Consider the following 20,147-nt stretch of genomic DNA (forward strand, 5'->3'; position numbering starts at 1 on the left):
CCTTCAATTCAAGGGGGCCCTCTCACCGCAATGGCACCCCCGCCCAGAGGGCCCCAAGCCGGCCCAGCACCGCCGCCTGGCCTGCCACCTCCAGGGCGGGAAGGCCTCGCCCCTGCAGGACACACCACCAGGCAGCCGCGCGTCACAAGGCCCGGGTCCACAGCGTCACGGGGGGCCGCAGCCCGCCGAGTCCGCCAAAGGCCCCCCAGGCAGCGCCTCCTCTCACCTCGCACCAGCGGGGGCGCAGGGGGCCCCCTCCTCAGCTCCCGAAGCAGCCTGCGGCGACCTGCCCAAGCTGAGCGCGTCACCCTCCTGCAGGCTAGGCGCCGTCCGGGCCCTCCTCCGCTCCACCGGCCCACAAGATGGCAAGCCGCTGGATTCATGGACCGGGAAAAGCCCGGTCCAGCCTGAAAGTCTTCCAGCCGGGGGGAGCGCCTCTAACGCCGCTCTATCAGGGGAAATTAAAAAATAATAGCCCTAAGTCCGTCAGAGCCTCATGCTGTGAGGGCCATCTTGCCGGCAGGCTAGCTCCGCCTCCCCCCCCCCCCCCCCGGGTATACAGGGTTGCTTGGTCTCTTCCACATAAGGGACAGAGGCCCTTGTTGGCATATGGGGTCGCCGACCCCTCACTCCACCCAGGCTCTGGCCGGATCGGCACATCAATGATCACAGTTCACCTAGTGGTGGCCCGTCCTGGCATAAGGGGTCACCAACTCCTCACTGCACAAGGGTGATGACCCATTCAGCACAGCTATGTCCTTGGCTCACTTCATGACGGCCCTCTTATGGCATAAGAGGATCACCAACTTTATCCTGCATATGGGCAATGATCCAAATCAGTGCAGCAGCTATCTCCTCATACCTCGCAAAGGGAGTTGACTATACTAAATTTTCCCACTGGACCTTGCTCCCTCCAATCCTCTCCTCACAGGGCCACTAGTCTTCACAAGCAAGCAGGTGCTCTCCTGCTCTAAGGCATGTTTTTTTGGAATCCTTGAGTGATGTACCCTAACCCAGCTGGGAGACTAGTAGGTCTTGACCCCTAGTTCTGTTTACGTCTTGCTGAGCTTCTCCTCCTCACACAGCCCATCTGTTTGCTTGGCAGATGACAATATGTGGGATATCAAGGTCCCCTTCATTAAGTCCATTTCCAGACACCAAATGTGATTAAGAGTCTGAGTCTTTGAAGTTAATGTTGGGATTATGCTTCATTTTGAAGTGCCACTCCTCTGCCCTCTCTTTCTCTTGAAAGCAGCCTATCACAGTAGGAGTGACTCCAGAGCTGATAGGCCCATAACTTAGGCCATGGAATTAACCGCAGTAAACACCTGAATGTCAGCCACAGGGGTATGTGTATCGAAAGGCCAAGGGCCTGAGCCCTGCTCTTTATGATTCTGTTATCATCCCATCTCCTTCCTGATGTGCCAAGCCCCCTTCCTTGTGATTTCTCTGAATCAAAGAGTACCCAGTGACGTGTACTTGGGGAGCTGGGCCCAACCTTCTCTAGGTTGTTCCACCCAGCTTATGGGAATTCAGCAATACACAAATCTGTCTGGGGGATTCCTCTACCTCCTCTCCTCATGTTCCACCATGCAGCCCTGGATCTCCCAAAACAGACCTCAGAGTCCTCCATATTCTATACTTTTTACAGGCTCACATGCATCAAACACATATATTCAGCATCTATGCACTACACAGCTCTGTATCCTTTATGTACTACACCACTCACAGGAACACGTGCACCCAGCATGTGCATTTAGCATGCATGCAGGTAACAGCACTACATACTTCCTGTATTGTATCACTCACAGGCACACATACACCCAGCAAATGTATTCTTTATATACATACAGCACAGCACTACATCCTTCCTATATTGTACCGCTCACAGGTATACATACACCAAGCACATGTATTTAACATGCACACACTTCACGGTACTGCCTTTTCCTGGGCACGCATACATCCAGCTCATGTACGCTACACATGCACTGTACAGCACTATACACCAAGCTGATGTAGGCCAATGGGTTTTAGTTAAGCACACAGCAGCACAACGTTAAATGAGTTATCCTGTACGAGCCACTCAAGTGTCACAAGTTAAAAAATGGTTTCTTCCCTTCTATTAATCATTACATTTTATGCTGCCACGACCACACTCGAGCTGCTTAACTCCTGGTAAAGGGAGAAGCCTTTCACCACTATGAGGTTATCACTTTAAGCGCCCCTCTTGGTCCAGCAAGACAGTAATCCATGAGTCAGGCCTGTGTCATGAGACACATGCATGCTCCATGTTTCCCTATGACTATAGTATCAGCTTTAGGGATTCAGACATCAGTACACCTGGGTTATATAGGATGGGGTTGCATATCCTCTACCATGAGGAGGATCCCCTCCAAAAAAACAAAAAAAAACTCATATAACATTAATCTCATATAATAACATTATTCTGAGTTTACGTTTGTAATCATGATGATTTAAAATTAAGATTTCCTCATGACAGATTGAGAGCCTATAGTGTCTACTGTACCTTTATTGTGAGGTGCTGCCTGGTGTTAACTGTGAGGAGTGTTTGTAGGTGAGAGTCTACTGTAAACAAATGAGGAGCTTCACAAAAGCAAGTTGTTGTCACTGAAGTTTTTCAAATGTAACCATGTGTTGTTTTTGGGGTTGTGCAGTTCTCCTTTTACATAAACGGCGCTGCTAGCACGATTGTGTTTCACTAGTAGCCGTTGAAGAATGTTCTCCAAAATCGGTTAAAATAAAGAAAGGGAAATCCCATAGAAAAAAACACACACATTGTGCAAGCTTTCTGTGTAATAATTGGATTAATGCTACTGTCACTACTTCAGGTTGCATTCTCAAAAAGCAAAACCCTCACACAAAGGTTTCTTGGAGTGCTTAAAGAATGCTGTTCCGGGGGACTACAGATAACAACCTTTATGTGCTTTTCCTCGGATTCTAATGAGATGTAAATTGGTTGTAAAGTTCGAACAAAAGAACGATTTTCTTGCCAGCTGTTTTTAAACAAGTGTTCGGCCTGATTATTGTTTAAATGGAATGTGTTAGTACATTTTCCAATCCCTTTTCCCCAGGTACAATGAAACGTCTTAATTTGTATTTGTTGGATTCATATTATAACGTACCAGTGTTCCCTTTACAAGTTTAATTCAATTTCTATATCTATCATTCGCATTTCAGTATATGCTTTGCCCAGTCTAAAGGAGGATACGAAGAAATTGAGCGCATAAGGACTGAAAGCACGGATTGGAGTACTCGTTCGCAGCTATGTCCCCCTGTTAGCCCAAGAACACTTTACAAACGTTCCCCTTTGTTAGAAATAGTATAGCACACTGTAATGCCTGCAGAACAAAGCTGCCCAGTGTGTAATTCTATTGAGGTTGAGTTCTAAGTAAAATGATCATTAACTGGGAAATCAAGCTTCTCTTTGCTTAGGCGTGCTAACGTCTCCTCATAAATGTTTTTTTACTAACATAGACATTTCTAAAATCGTTTGAAAAGTTCAGTTTTCTCATTTGAGTCATAGAGAGCACATAATGGGGGGTAGGCTGCTTTTTGTGTGATACCATAGACGGAACACCACACTGCCACCATAGACAAATATGCTTTTGGTGCTCTGTCAACAAGAAACTGCAGACTTTGAAGGGATACAGATGTAGTGAAAAGCCTGCCATTTTTACACTCTCAACTCAGTAGCAAGACTCACGTCTGCTGTGTGTAGCAGGAGGAAATTACAAAATACTACTTTGCCGTTCTGGGCCCGCCTTCCTCCAAAAGGGCGGTGGTGATAGTAATAATGCTAATACCAATAATATTCAGTCACTATATCTTGTGAGGGTCAGCCTTCACACAGCTTTCAAAAGTGAAAAGGCAAGCCAAAATGTTGGGGTTCCACGGTTTGCCTATGATGTTTATGGCGATATTAAAGAGCCCACATTGTATTCACATTCTACCTCGAATCTCCCAGGAAGACTTCTGTTTATTTTCATTTCACTTTTCAGGCATTGTTATAAATATATATTTAAATTAGACTAACAATCTTTTTTCTTGAATATTTTTTTTCTGTCTCAGATTGGTTTACCACCACGGTTACTGCTAAAACTCCTTTGGCATTTGTTTTTCAGTAAATAGAAAGTGATATTTACTTCACATTACACCTCTGATATTATTTCGCAAGCCAATGCACATTTAAACAAATACTAAACTTGTATATGATCTGAAAAGTACCTCTTCACTGTGTAACTTGGCGCATACCAGAACTTCCCGTTCAATGTAATGGACTCTTGCTCGATTGGGGTGAGTGAAAGCATTAGTGGTTTAGAAAGTGGATGCTCATTGATGGATTATCGTGCAATCATCTTGAATCATGTATCATGCAATTTTCAGATTAGATAATGTAAACCCTAGTGGTCTTTCAGTTCTCTCACAGGAGGCTCTGAAAAGTCACAGCTCTGTCAGAGAGCTCAATACGACAGACCTTTGAAGTGCAGGGGCTTGAAAGAGGTTTGAGAGGGATAGACCGGAAATCCGAATCAGCCCCAGTGATCAAACTAGTCCGAGACTACAGGAGACTGTGACTTGAATTGGGCAATGAGTGGGACAGTTGGGGTATTGCAATCCATCCAGCTCTGAAAGCTGTGCCTTAGCCTACAACCCACCAGACAGGGAGGCAGAATGGCCAGTCTGGCCCTGGTTAAAGCAGACTGTCCTGTTGGACCAGGCTCTCTGTCCTCATATGTGCTGCTGATAGGTTGTGGGCATCCCCACAGCAGACCACAGAAATGTTTGTTAATGCACTAAAGAAACTGTTTGCAGAAGGGAAACAAATTGTTCTGGTTGAGTGCTTGTGAGGCCTTCTAGCCCTGTTGGAGATTGCTTACTATTTTGGGTGACATTGCACAGCTTCAGGTTCTTGTCATATCAGATCCAAGGATGTGGCAGGAATGCCCTAAATAGAGAATGGTCAAAACAGGACTTCCTCCGGAAAGATCTCCTATTTGGGGAAATGTTGCTTATTACACATCAAGTAAAATTGAACCTCTTTCATTGCCAAAGTGTAAATTTGCTTGCAAACACCTGATTCATGCAGAAAAATAGGATTCTCATGTCTAATGACGAAGACACCAATACCAAAGCAAAGGCCAGTTATTCAGAGCAGCTTTATTTATTTAACCAAAAAGCTGTTCCAAGTGTCCCGTCTTCATTTGTTACAATGTTGTTTCCTTCATGACAGCAAGATGGAGGAATATTTGCTGTGCTGTACTCTGTGGTTGACTATTTCTCAAAGTCAGTTCTGGGAGAGTCATATACTTAGATGCCATCCTACTTGGTTTAGGGAGATCACACACCTTCCGTTACCACCTTCAGACATGGCAGTCATACATTGCCTTTGTTCGTAGTTAATGCTTGTAGTTTCATAAATGTCAGCTCATTGGTTCTTGGATGTCCATAATCACACAGGCTCCTAGGAACACAAGACTTGTGAAGGACTGAATTCAATTAATGGGCACTAGATTGATCATGGGTGCCCTACCACATGTTTGACAACAGTGATTAAGATAGTATGTTAGGATTTGTGAAGCTGTTTTATGTGCATAATTTGTTACTTTATGTGATGCTAAATGTCAGGGGCAAGATAGATTTGTATATTTTTTGCTTACATCGGGGTCCGAATAGATTTAATGGCGTTGAAAGTAATATTCTCTGAACAGTCTGATATTCAGTGTCTTCCTGTTTTTTTAAATAATCAGCTTTTAAGCTTAAGTGTTTGACAAAATATCTTGTGGGGCTGCGCCAGAAACTATAACAAGTTGGTCCATCCACTCCCTGTCAACTCCCAGTTGCTTTACTTGATTTTTGAGATGATGAATACCTGGAATTCAGTTGACATATTGTTACTTTTCTTTTCTTTATACTTTCATTATATGCATAAAGGAGCTTTCCCATCTGAGCTGCATGTTTTACGTTCTTGATTTTGACATTTATTCTGCGACCATTTTGGTTTGAAAATAATAATATGTGGGAGCAAATGGTACCCCAAAAAATTTCACCTTAACCAAACTTCCCACGGTTACTGGATCAGAGATGGCTCTAAACCTCATTTTCATGAGGCAATGTGACCCCACTTTAAGGCATCTGTCAAAGCATCAAAATCAATCAAAATACAGTTAATTAAAAATGATTGAATTAAATGAGCCCAGTCAGTAACCGAGTTCTAGAATAATGGAAAGGTAAAGGACTTATTACAAAATTAAAAAGTCAGCGGCACAGAGACAGAGATGATGGTTGTCCGTTTTAAATGTATACAGAATATTCAAAAATCATAAAATTTGCTGAGTTCCAATGGTCAGCAAAATCAGCAGAAAAAATTGGGCAGCATCCCTAATTGAATAGAAATGTATCCAACACCCCTCCCCAAAACCTATGGTTTTTATGCATGATTCTTGCATAGAAAATCCAAACTTTTGCAGAATCATCGTGGTACGTGCAAATGCATCATTTCTTCAGCAAATCAGAGCACATGAAAAATAAACAGTAGCATAACACCCAAGCACACTGCTATTTTCTTGAATAATTATCCAACATTCTCTAAGCCAATGTCATCCAGAACTATTCCAGCAAACAAACATTAACAGTAAGACTTTCTTTGAATGAATAGGTCCAATGAAGAAACTGAAGATGTGGTTACATGTTGCAATTTACATCCAAACTGTAGTAGCTTCACTGTGGGCAGGACAATAAAAACAGTGAAAATGAACTATTATGACTCCAGCTCGACTGTGTGCTGTGGAGCCTGTGGGGGAGGTTCTGTGTAGGGGGTAAGCATGAGTAAGTGACATAACTGACTTCCACCTTAGACAAGATGGCGTTTTTCACAGAAATGTGGCATAATTAAAGCACTTTAACAAATATGCTTCTAAACATCATAAGAAATGTGTATAAAAAGCAATTTTTTAAATGTATTCTGTAGATATAAAATTGTGTGTGGAAATGCATATTGCACAAGATACACAAAAATATAAATCCATTTCATTCTTCTACAGTATAGCGTAATCTTATAGTTGTTCTACTGCAATTTTTTTTGCCCTGGTTACAATTCGTGGCTGTTTTACCTGCTGTAATTCAAAATGTATTTTGTCATTACTGTGAATCTTGCTGTTCCCATTTGCTAACGTGTTCTGCCAAGTTGAAGAGTACCAGAAAGTAGGGGAAGAGATGCGAGGTGAGCGAGAGAGTCGTGCTCTGCAGAAATGCAACCGATAATACTTACCTTTGGGCAGCCTTTCCCAGAGCCACGGAGATGCTAGTGCCATTATACAGGGAGAAGAGACCACAGAAATATTAATGACAGAGAGAGGCATGAGGGGGCAGTAAAAAAAACAAAAACTGACTGTATTCAAGATTTAAAATGATCTTAAACTGTTTGTATAAAATGTCTAAACAAATTTTTTTAACTTAACATCTGAGCAGAAGGGCCTCTGTGTATTCTGGACATTTTCTCCACAAGTTGATTTACACACAGTGCTAGTGAGATCCAGAAGCTCAACAAGTGCTCCTATAACTTAAACAGCCAGCACTCCTGTCACTTAAACAGCAGGGCAAATGTATTGCCAACAAGGGAGCAATAGACAATGTGGCATTTATTTTTACTCTCTCTTAATCAGGCATCTTTTGGAAAATTAAATACCTGCCACACTTACTCAGCTCTTAGCAATAAAGTGTATCCAAATATTAAGATCTGAAAAATGTTTTTCTCACTAATGAGAGTCAAAACTTACACCTCTCCCCCACCAGAAATTCAAGTTTTGGGTCCTCTTGCCATCATTCTCAAATAAGTCTAGGAACCGAGAGTGGCAAGAGAAAGAAACATGACATACTATGCAGATGGTGACACAAATTACCCCGAACAGTGTCTGCCATGCAAATGGTTAGGCAACAGGGAACTGAGCATGTATGACGAATATGTAGACATAATTGGGGGAACTTCCGTTCTGTTATTCTGTAAATGAAACATATTGCCTTGTAGCATAATTATGTTGTGAAAATAAAAAATAATTGCGATTCTTGTGTTTTTTCGTTCTAGGTTCTTTCATGCTGGTGAACACTTCAGGGAGGTTTGCAGGGCAGAAAGCCCATCTTATCTTACCCCAGCTCAAGGAAAACGACACCCATTGCATCGATTTCCATTACTTTGTTTCAAGCAAGAGCGGGTCCAACCCTGGTCTCTTGAACGTTTACGTGAAGGTCAACAATGGTCCCATTGGCAGCCCCATCTGGAACGTGTCCAGTGGTGCCAGCGGCAGATGGAACAGAGCCGAGCTGGCAATTAACATATTTTGGCCTCACTTCTACCAGGTATCTTGCATTTCTGATTTTCCCCTGCAGATGTAGTATTTTGAGAAGTGTCACTTGCTATAACAATGTATGCATTTCCTGTGGCATGCACAAATATCTTATGACAAGATAAGAATAAAATCGGCCTTATCTCTCCTACCAGCCAGAAATGACAGCTGTCACCTGGAGCATGCCAGGACTGTGTCTCTGTTGGGTATTGATGTGTGTCTATTTCTGTTGTTCGGTCTTCTGAACAACAGTTGTGCATTTTGTTGAGTGCCCCTCTGTCGTGAGACCGTGAATGCAAGACTTTAGATGCTTTTTTTGCTAATATTTGCTACTCTAAATGTCCTTCCTCTAGCAACATGAGTAAAGTCATGAGGTCTCATCATTCTAATTGCCCAGCTTTGACGCTGCTGATACTCTTCTACTCTGATCGTCAGATTTTGTGATTGTGTCCGTTTTTTTTGCTCTGAATTGCAGCATTTGATTGTGGCTAATTTGCCCCCTCTCCCCTCCACACCTGATAGGCCTTTCCAAACAGTGTGTCTCCATCTCTTTCAGGTTTGATTGTATTTCTTCATAAATTGTCTTTCATTTATGGTCACCTGCTTTTACCTATTAAATAACCACTTATTATAGCCATACTGCCCCCAATTCCCTTTTGTAAAAAGCACTCAGTGTCCAAATCGGGTTTCCACTGCTAAAGGTGGATGCTAACAAGGGCTGTGCATGTTTTAGCCTAATTGTACTGAAGGGGATGCTGCCTCCCTTTCAGGTGTTACCTACTGTTACGCCTCTTTGAGAATTTATCTATGTATCCCATACCTGTGTATTATTTCCATTCACTGACCATGTACCAATCCATAATACTGAGCCTGGCCTGATGTCTCAGGTAGTCTGGTGATGTTATACCTGGCATCCGCCCTACCACCAAACCAGTGTCACAAAGTAATTTTTTTATACTTCGATGGCAGATGATCCCCCCCCATATGCCCAACAGCATACAATCTGTTTTCTAGTGTAGTATTTCCGGTGCAGCAGTTGGAATTTTATTATTTGCCAGCCGGTCCATATAACAGCTGCTCTGAAACTCTACTTTGCCTCCATCCAGCGGTGGCTGCTGCAGTTATCAAAGGTAGGGGCAGGGACGACGATGGGGGTGGCGGTGGAATAAATGAAATATTTTTTTTTTAAAACAACTTACTGTTCGTCACCGCCGTCCTCTCCCGCTGCCTCGAGGCTCCCCAGCAATCCTGGCATGCTAAACATAGCTTGTAAGCAGTGTCAGGATTGGTCTGATTAGCAGTGATTGCCACTCAGACACAACCCAGGGGCATGTGCAGGCAAATTAAATATACTAGTTTTATATTAGCTTTAAAGGGGCAGCACATGCATTGGTGTACTGGTTAGCAGGGTAAAGTGCACAGAATTCTGCAGCCAGCAAAAACAGTCAAGACTAAAATCTGGGGGTACATCATGCAAATGATGGTCTTTCCTCTATTTCGATGCTCTAGGGGAGGAACAAACTCACAAAGGGGAAGTAAAACCCACAGAAGCTAATGAATAAGAAGTAAACAAATGAGAGGGGCAATGAAGCCAACTGATGATAATCAGTGGCTGTCCTCTAAACCCACCGTATGTTGACAATATGTCTCACAACAGACAGCACATGTGCTGTCCAGTAGGCGACATCTAAAAAAAAATGTAACATATGCATCGATTTTTGCCAAGGTGAAACATTTGGGTTTGCCAATGCTTGCTATTTAATCCCAGGCCCAAAATTATTTTGCACCAGGTGCTTACTTTTCAGGCAATGTTTTGCACAAACCACAATGGAAAGGTGACATGTTAGCATATTTGAAATTCCCTGTTTCATGGGGCCTTTTTCATTTAACTAACAAATAATTATGATTGTGGCTAAGTTGTGTACTGCTAAACTTAGCTAGACATTTAGGGCATGATTACAACTTTGGAGGAGGTGTTAATCCGTCCCAAAAGTGACGGTAAAGTGACGGATATACCACCAGCCGTATTACGAGTCCATTATATCCTATGGAACTCGAAATACGGCTGGTGGTATATCCGTCACTTTACTGTCACTTTTGGGACGGATTAACACCTCCTCCAAAGTTGTAATCAGGCCCTTAGTGTGCTGTTACCTAAACCTTTCATTTGAAGAACTATTTTAAAGTAATTGCTTCTTGCTCATTACTAACAAAAATCTGTTTCGCAGGTGCTAAATCTATTGGCTTGTCAATGTTCAATTTGACATGTTACACAACAGCACTTGCTACTGTGCGTCATAGTTTAAAGTAAAGAAAAATGGACTGTGATGTGGTTCACACTGGCTGCGTCACAGCGCTTTGTTTTCTTTACTTTAAGCCATGATGCACAACAGTCTGCCCTGCTGTGCAGTTTTTCTAAGGAACATGTATATGTGAGCTATTTGGCTTTATTGGTGTTTATTGTACTGGATGGGAAAGGTGGGGGGCTGAAACATAACGGGCTGCAGAAGTGGTAAGCAACACACGGGTGGGATGTCGGGGCCAAAGGATGTGGCATAACGGCCAGAGCTGCTGACAACTGAGAAACAAGCTTCGAGTCTCAGCATCTGCTCAACATCCTATGATTTGGGCAAATAACTTAATCTCCACATGCCTAAAAGAAAACAAATGAACCTGACATTGTGTAAAGTAAGTGGTGTCCAGTAAAAGCGCTCCATATAATTTGGGTGAGTTGGTGCTATGTAAAACTGGAATAAAAAGCACAGGCAGCGTAAGGAGAATTGGAGGCAGGGGGGTAAGCAGGAATCAGACCTTGTGTAAGCCATGGGGTCGATATGGCACTATATAAAACGGCCAAGACAAAAAAAAAGCACGGGGAGTGGGAGGAGGACAAAGGGCAGTGGAGGGAGCTCTGCAGCATGAACATTGACAAAGGGAGTGGGACGGGATTGAGGGGCAAACAAAAACACTGACGGGTGTGAGGGGGAACAGACTGCAGACAGAAGCACTCTTATAAGAGTGCGTAAAGTAACTGAATAAAATGTACCTGCAGAAGCCTGCTGCCAGTAGATGGACACTGTCTGCAGAGAGGAAGCTGTACTTGGCTCATGCTCCATATAGCCGGACAAACAATCGAAGCCACATGAGGAAGTAGGAGGCACTAACCAATAAGGAGCAGGGAAATGAGTAACATAGAAGCCAAATTATTGTACCTACTGGTAAGGCTCTAAGCCTGTTTTAAGCTTTTATTTGTTTACAAGAGACTTTGCGAGCATTGTGCAGGCGAAACACAAAAAAGAATCCAGTTTGGAACCTGCAAGTTTTCCTTTGCGTTTTCCGTTGCAAAGTGAACCTGTGGATTGATGAAACTGAAAACTGGGCAGCTTTTTGTTTATAGTAGCGTGAGACCCATTTAATGGACTGATATTGAGCAGTGGGGTTTGATGCTTCACCCAGCCGGTGGTTTTATTGCTGTAGATTTTGAACATGGAATTATCTTGCCCATAGTTTGATTGGGCTCCAAGGTGTGCGGCTCACGCCAAGGGAGAACTGAATTATCTTTGAAACATACTTAACAATGACAGCTCCACCTACACCTTTCCCATTTTTTAAATGTTTTGGGAGTGACCAAAGCACATTTCATTCGACTCAGAGTACCCTTGTGAGAGCCAAAGTGTTTTTAGGATTTTCATCAGGCAGAAAGGTATTCTTGTGATACACATTTCTGTTGCTTTTGTTTCTTTCAAAGTCCATGCTAGCGGAAAGACCTTGTAAAGACCGTTCCAGTACGAATTGAACAGTACACCTAACGCCTAACCGGAGCAAGTGATTAGCAGTGGGAACCTTGTACATGTCATGGGAATGTGTGACTTTCTCTGTACGTAAAAAGACCTTCCAAAGCAAACGTGCAGTGTTTGAGCTGCGGGTGTACATAAGTTGCTTATCTGTAGCTCCCCCACCCGTGGTTTGATTGATTCTAGCCTTTGAAGGTCCACTTTTCTGGTTTACCTTACTGTTTGCTGAAGGTAGTCTATTCCTCGCCGTGGCCTACTCTTGGGTTGCAAGGTAAACCACGTTGTAATCTTAAATGCGGGCTGGAGTCTATTAATTTCAGTGTACGCAGTTGTTGCGGGATGCCTTGCCTCATATTGACAGAATGGGATGCCCGGAGTCCACCACGGTTCTGCTCTCCTTTCGATAGGCAGCAGTGCAGTCGTTTGTCAGATATCAATTTAAAGCTGTGTCGACATCACAACAGAAACGTGGGTGTAATAAAACTAATTGCAGGTTAATTACTGTTCATTAGAATTTAAACTAGCACGGATTCTGTAATTAAGATACATTTTAATGATTATTCTAATTGCCACCACTTAAAAGATGCCTGTAAATTACTGCTGCACCAGTGGGAAAATGGCAGTTTCATTGCTGTCATCCAAGCTTTATGCAAGGAAATACAATACTGTGCCAATTGTGCCCCTATAAAAACATTTTCTCGGCTTCTTTGGAATAAAAGCTATTCTAAGTGGCTTGCCTCGCGTATGGGAGAGATGACAAAGATCTGAATGAATGTTAGGGGGCATTGTTCCAGCTTCAAAGACACGCATTCTGTTTATTAAAGTAAGTTACTGATTGTTCGGCGTTCAGTTGTGCTGGCAACTGTGGTACAATTCTAACACAGTAGAAGAAAAGCAGGGGTGCGTGTATTTATAGCATGTACAGGAAATGTTAATATAATGCTCATTTATATATAATGCAGCTATCAGGCAAGGAACATTGATATGTAAGGGAACCCTTGATGCGAAGCTTTGGACGCGTCATCACTAAGTTAAGTACACTTATACTTTAATACGCTGAAGATTACTTTTACTTTGCTTTTCGTTGGAAATAAATGTGTATGTTGAGGTTACTTGCAGACCCCAGCCGGCATCCTTGAATCGTGATGAATTGACCTCTGATTTCACTAATGCAGAGAGGACATAAAGTGGAAAGAGATGTGTGAGGGTAGGGAGGGGAGGTGGCAGAAGTGAGAAGGAGTAGGGGAGAACAGTAACGTAGACCGGGCAGCCGGGGTCAGAGAAGGGGTTATAAACTATCCAGCAGTAACTACGCTAAACGTTTTAACTTCATCATATTGAAAATACTTTTACCAAGCTTCACCACTGCACAGCACAAGTGCTGCGCGCTCAGCCGAAGATCGAGCTTCAATAAGACAAACAATAGAAATCGCACAGCTAGCAGTGCAAGCGTCCCTCCCATGCCACCAGCAGAGCGATGTTCCCCGTATCCGCAGACAGGTGCAGCCCCCGCATCACCCCCTCCTGAGCTTCTTCGAATATCTTGGCTGGATGCTCTCAAGCTGGGTAAACAATAGGGTGGGCCAAGGGGAGAGTAAATGTAATTGGGAGATGCATCACGACAGAAAATGAATCCAACAGTGAAAGGAGGATGGGTTGTGGCTGTGCATTGTGCACATCACTAGTAAAGTTTTATCACGAGTACAGGGAGCAATTTTGAAGCATTGATGTCGAGTTACAGACGTGCAGGGTGCCAAAAGTGAAATCAAGCACCCTTTAACCCCCTCAACTCATGATATAAACCTTGTCTCACACATAGCCTTTCAGTAGCTTCGCAGCAGCATAGAAGAATCCAGTTTACTTTGTTCCTGCTGGTACCAAAGCGCCCCTAAAATCTCTGACATCAAGATATTACTGGTGTAATAAAGGGCATATCAGTGGTAACAGCCTCTATCCTTGACTACTCCTAATCGATAATGTTTTGAATAGTTCTGTTGAAAAATCTTTTTATTGTAATACCTCTCCTAGAGCATTACTTCTAGTTCATAGCATACAGTGTCATAATCTGAAAGCCACCCCGGCATATTGCCTGGAACTTCAAAGGCATCTGTTTGTGCCACATTCAGTGTCGTGGCCAATTTTTGAGGCTATCTCTGGAATCTTCTGATCAGTTAGGGTATCCTCCCCTAACATTTTGTGTCCAGTTCTGGAAGTCTTCTCTGTTGTATTCTGATATCTTCTGTAGCAGACAGAATGAGTGAAGAATGGTAAGTTGAGAGATACTGTATTGGTGATATATGCGTGGTGAGTGGTGGATAGTTGGTGTATGGCGAATAAATGATAGCTGAAATAATAGAAAACATTTTAATGGATCGAGGATGTTGCTGTGTGTATGAATACTACTGAATTTGGCTGGAGGCATAACAAGCAAACTGTATAGGGCGCACAGGGGAGAGAGTAGATCTCACTGATAATAATATGACATAGCCACCAAAAGTGGTATTTAGCATCCAATAGACTGCAGTATGTTACTTGGCACTTCTGACAGGTGAATTAGCTTTTAGCCCCGGCTCCTATTAACTGCCGTAAACAGCCTTTATTTAAGAAAGGCAAGTCAACACTTCAAATGTTATGCATGCATTAAAGATTGCCTCGCTGACCTTCTTAGACACTGGTTGCTCCTCATTCACTTCTACCCAATGCACATTGAGTGCAGTGAATCACAGGGTGGGTGAAGGATAATCGAGTATACCGTGGCCAAGCCATGCTCCTGCTGCTGTTTAATGGAAGACAAAAGACTGCTGTTCCCACTTTTTCACTCAGCCAGTACACACCACTTGCAAACGTCCTAAACGATAGCTGCGCCATCTTAACATGTAGATGTAGAAAAGATCTAGACTATCTATTTGCTCATGTCAATGTTAATTAGAAGTTGACGGTATTTGGAACTATGCAGAAGCACCCTAATGTAGCAGAAAGTGGGTTTGTGCAACACCATTATGGTTTTGCAGTGGTTGATGTACTAATTGCATTCAGTGCTCTCTCTAAGAATATTTGAAATGGTTTGCTTTGAGTGGTGGACTAGCCTTTAATTGGATTGAAGGATAAGGAGGGCACCTTTTCCCATTGAGGATGGTTTAGTCATCCGTTGTGTGTTTTGAGTCTGTGAGAGTTTGGTTTTTGTTTGACTTTGTATGTCTTTGCTGCTGGAAACAAAAAACAAACTCTGATCGATGTTGGACCAAATAAACTCAGTATCCCTTCTCACACGGGGTAAGGGACTTCTTGGGGGCTCTTTCCCTGAGCTCATTCTGTTTTTTCTAGGATGGGAATGTGGTTACCCACCAGTCTCTATGCTTACTGCTGGTCCATTATGGTTCTTCATACATCTTAAGGTGAAAAGCAACTAGCAGGACACTGCACACTTGGGAAGCAATGAGAATCTTTATTAAGCATAGGTGAAACACAGTTCTAGTATCCTGTCTGAGTAATAGTGAAGAACTCCTGCAACCAATCAGAATCATCTTTAGCATAGACAGGCACTGTCAGTAGCAGCATTCCTCGTTGTTTACCCACACAAAATAAAAGTTTATTGTGGTTATCAGCCACAATTAACAAGAGAAAGACACACAGCATGTTTATCTTTGTATCCCTATAAGGTCTGTTGTCCAATATTGATCAATATATACCCCTTCCGTGTTGCATGAGTCAGTCATATCATAAACCTTGTTGGCTGCTTGTTTGCTTCACGTGCTGATGAGTTGCACTCCTTAATCTGGTCATAGTATTCTCTTTCAACAGTTTGCTCTGAGCCCTAGCAATCAGTAAGGCCCAGGTCATTACATCACTATCTTTATTGCATAGTTTGGCCTTGATTCCTTGCCCTGACAATCAGTCAGGCAAAGACATTGTGTCTCAGGTGGTGTATACTTTCCTTTTGACTTTTACAGCAGCTCATTCTTTTTTTTTTTTAAATCGTTATTATTTTTTGCTTTTGACAAAGACAGCAAAACCAAACAAAACACAACAAAACCCACCATATGGTCACAGGTTAGGATTTCCAAGTCATCAAAGTAATCATTTACATCCATCATTAGAGTGTTGTAGTTGCATCGGGGACAGCAAGTCACTGAAAAACTATCTCTTCCTTGTTGCCTCCCTCCGGGTCCCCCGCTGCTAAGTGCAACGCCTTATTTCCCTCCTCCCCCCAGCCAGCTCGCCACATCCATTCCCAGTAATCATGTATTCTCCAGGCCAGGGTATGATAGGCCCGGCATTGTCCTCATAAAGCTTTCTCGGGCAGACCCTTGTCTCGTGGACCACACTTTCTGCCTTTATGCAGTGCACCATGCTGATATCCCACTGTTGTTTTTTTGGTGGGGGCTGGGGCTTGCACTCCCCCATTTGCTAGCCATGCCACTTTTTGCTATACAAGAACTCAGGGCACAGAATATAAATTGCCTTCCAGTGAGGTCCACATCCCCAGGATTCCCAGTAGTAAGAACTGTGGCTAAACAAGAAATCGGTTTCCAAGACTTGTGCAAGCTTGGCCACCACCGCCCTCCAATATGTCTGCATGTTTGTACATGACCACAGAATATGGACAAAGGTGCCCACATCCTCCCCACTTTGCAGGAAGTATTGGGGTCTGTGCCCTACCTACTGTGTATTGTTGTGATCTAGTGTAATATACCCTATGAAGGACCTTAAATTGCATAAGCTGCAGGCTGGCCTTTGTTGGTGTTTCCAGCAGATGCATCAGGGCTGCTTCCCAGTCAGTATCCTCCACTGGGCCCAAATCCATTTCCCACTTATTTCTCAATGGGCCAAGGTTATCCAGTCTGTTATTGAGGAGGGCGCACTATGTTTATGGGCTTTTTCTCCCGGAATATGTGATTTTTCAGGGGGTTACTGTCCATTGTGTCCCATGGTATGCCCTTTGCTTTCAGAGCATAATGTATTTGGATATATCAAAAATACTGTCCGTCTCGCAGATTGTATCCTGCTTGCAAGTCCTGAAATTATTTTGTTCCAGTTTCTCGGGTACTTCTAGGTCTTGAAATCCTGTCAGGTCCCCTGGGGATCTCCCCTACATCCCCTGAAACCTTTTCACTTCACCCCCTAGCCAGAGTGGGGTCATCAAGAAGTGTCTGGCCCTCAATCCAACATATGTTATTTGCTTTGTCCCAGGTCTCCAAAGTGATCTTTGTGGGACCCAATAGATGCAGTAGTGGAATTATTGGCCGTATATATATTGTGTACATGGGGATGCTTGTGAGGGGGCGGGGGGCTGCAGACTACACACCCTGACTCCTTTGCGGCAGGAAGCCACCCTTGATGTTCTCTTCGCACCCGGAGGTGCTTATTACCAGACTTTTGCCCGGTTGCGCGGGACGCTTTGTGAGGGGGCTGCAGACTACACCTCCCTGACTCCTTTATGGCAGGAAGCTGCCCTTGCCGCTCTCTTCGCGCCCAGAGGTGCTTGTTACTGGACTTTTGCCCCGCTGCGCAGGACGCTTTCTGAGGGGGCTGCAGACTACACCTCCCTGACTTCTTTGCAGCAGGAAGCCGCCCTTTTCGCCCTCTTTGCACTTGAAGCGCTTATTACCAGACTTTTGCCCTGATGAGCGGGATGCTTTGTGAGGGGGCTTCAGACTACACCTCCCTGACTCCTTTGTGGCAGGAAGCAGCCCTTGCTGCTCTCTTTGCACCCAGAGGCACTTATTACCAGACTTTTTCCCCGCTGCGTGGGACTCGCGTGCCCTGGCGAAGAGCAGGCCCATCAGAGCCCAGAGGATACTGGGCTGGTCCACCCCTCTAACATTTAATGGTATCAAAGAGAGAAAGCGTTGTCTAAACTGTCACTCTATTGACCAACATTAATGTTCTACTAACTGATATATTAAGTTTGATCTATATTGATTTTATTGGTTCTATTGATCAGTGTGTTAACAGGGGGTTGGTGTGGAATAAGTGTGTCAAAGTAACATAAACTAGGTATTCTAGTGTAGGACTGAAATCCAGAGATGGGCTAGAGGAAGCAATCAAATGCAAAAAACACCCCCCCCCCCCTCATAAAGATCATACAACAATATTGAAGTATATCTCAGGTGTAATGGAGGCTATAGATAAGCATATCACAAATGTAGAAGAAAGGCTGCTATCTCAAGGGAGCCCTATAGAGGCTTCATTCTTGCATTATAATCCCTCTACCTTAGGCCCTGATTCCATATGCCGGCCTAAGATAATAAGAGAGTAGGAATCAGGAAGAAACCCTAAATGGCTGCATTCAATATGCAAACGAGTCCATACTAGAGGTGGATGATTCCCCCCTCCAACTAAACGTATACCGAAGCCTCAAGTACCCCAAAGGGGGAAGTGCTTCAAGCCCTTTGAATGCTGAACCTCGTGAAAAGGGTGACATAAGCATTCAACCTATTGGAGAGTCGCAAACTAAAAGTGTTACTAAGAAACTTCCCCAGAAGATAACTGAAACTACAGCAAAAACATATGTAAATATTCTAGACACAATTAAAGCCCTAAAACCCATAGTCAAAACATCATATGATATCTTTCTAAATCGTCTAATTCAAGTGGAGAGTAATGTGGCGTCTATCTTTGATTTAATGAAGACATGATCGGTTGAACCAATCTCTATAACCCTTCAACCTAAAGGTACAACCCATTCAAATTTACGCTCAGTAACGGAACCACAACCCTGCCAATTACATCTTTACCCAAGCAGCTTCCCACAGAGTCCTGCACACATGCAGGTCGCACCTGTAGTGTACACCAAACTATGACAGTGCATACAAGCACAAGTGACTGAGATCTATAACACGCCCTACTCCCACTCGGACATTCCACTTCTCCTGAGTGATATTTTACAACTACCCCCGCGGTGACCCCCTATGTAGTGATCCTTGCAAATGTTCCTACTATACCCGGCGAGCACTGGGAAACATGGATGGCGTTAAGAAAACAAATCCTTAAATTGGATAGGATCTTGAATGGAACCCGGCTTGATTGGCACTCTATTTGAAGATATAAAGATGGTTAGGAAAGTCAAATGGGTAGGTAGGAGCCAGAAATCATTAATGGGAGATTGTGTAATACTTTCATTTAAATCTCCAAAATTGGTAGAAAGAATCCTATGGGGATTAAGTCCTCGACTGGTATTTAACCATGGCATTTCATTACTTCCATTAGGCTGTTTCTATCAAGGTAATAGGGGCCAGGACCAACCCAAAAAAAGGGGCCCTCTCTTTACAGGAGAGAATTGAGTGCAACAATGTTGTCCCCATTAGTAACAGATTCCAAGCCCTTCCGCCTCTGGAAGAATTGGACTAACTGTGGGATAATCTGTCCGGTGGTAGCGGGGGGGCATCTCCACGGAACCTCTACCTTATCCACCAAAACAACAATAATGATATGACGGGCATTAATAGGAAAGTACTTGCAGGAATCATTAATGAACAGTACAATACCAGATCGAAAGTGCGTAATAGAGGTGATCTTGTTCACCCAATCACGCACTCATCTTTCCCTCTTAATGAGGTAGATCTTGCTGCCACTGATCTGTACAATTTAGGGGCTGCAAGACCAGGCCTCATTCTTTTGTTTTGGAATGTGGCAGGCCTTCACAGCAAGATCGAAATTACTGAATGGTTAGGTTTTATTGGACCATTTTCCTGTCTGTGCCTCCAAGAAACCTGGTGTACAGATCCCATACACATAAATGAATATAGGACATTCCATACTCCGGTGATCCCTTCTCTCCATGGCAGGTCGAAAGGGAGGCTTTGCACTTACATTTCATAAAGGTGATTAGCCTAACTTCAAATGTTTTTTATCAGGTGATTGTGTGCAACCTACAAAATTTATTACAGTTAGTTATTATACATTTTTACAATAACGCCCCTTTGGGTAAAACCCCAAATATAATTAGACAGTTTCAGGAGGAGTGTGTAACTCCACCAGGAGAGAGACC

The 20,147-nt window shown here is 43.4% G+C and overlaps 1 protein-coding gene across 14 annotated transcripts in view; it reads left to right on the forward strand.

Moving 5' to 3' along the window:
* PTPRM (protein tyrosine phosphatase receptor type M) overlaps nucleotides 1-20,147 on the forward strand; it is a 1,480,454-nt gene that overhangs the window by 350,510 nt on the left and 1,109,797 nt on the right. For all 14 annotated transcript variants that reach the window (XM_069218824.1, XM_069218808.1, XM_069218810.1 and 11 more), the window contains exon 3: nucleotides 8,105-8,376. In XM_069218824.1, the coding sequence (XP_069074925.1) occupies nucleotides 8,105-8,376 (272 nt within the window). The remainder of the gene's footprint in view (nucleotides 1-8,104; nucleotides 8,377-20,147) is intronic.

Source organism: Pleurodeles waltl, chromosome 2_1, assembly GCF_031143425.1.
Source record: "Pleurodeles waltl isolate 20211129_DDA chromosome 2_1, aPleWal1.hap1.20221129, whole genome shotgun sequence".
Classification (NCBI taxonomy): Eukaryota; Metazoa; Chordata; class Amphibia; order Caudata; family Salamandridae; genus Pleurodeles; species Pleurodeles waltl.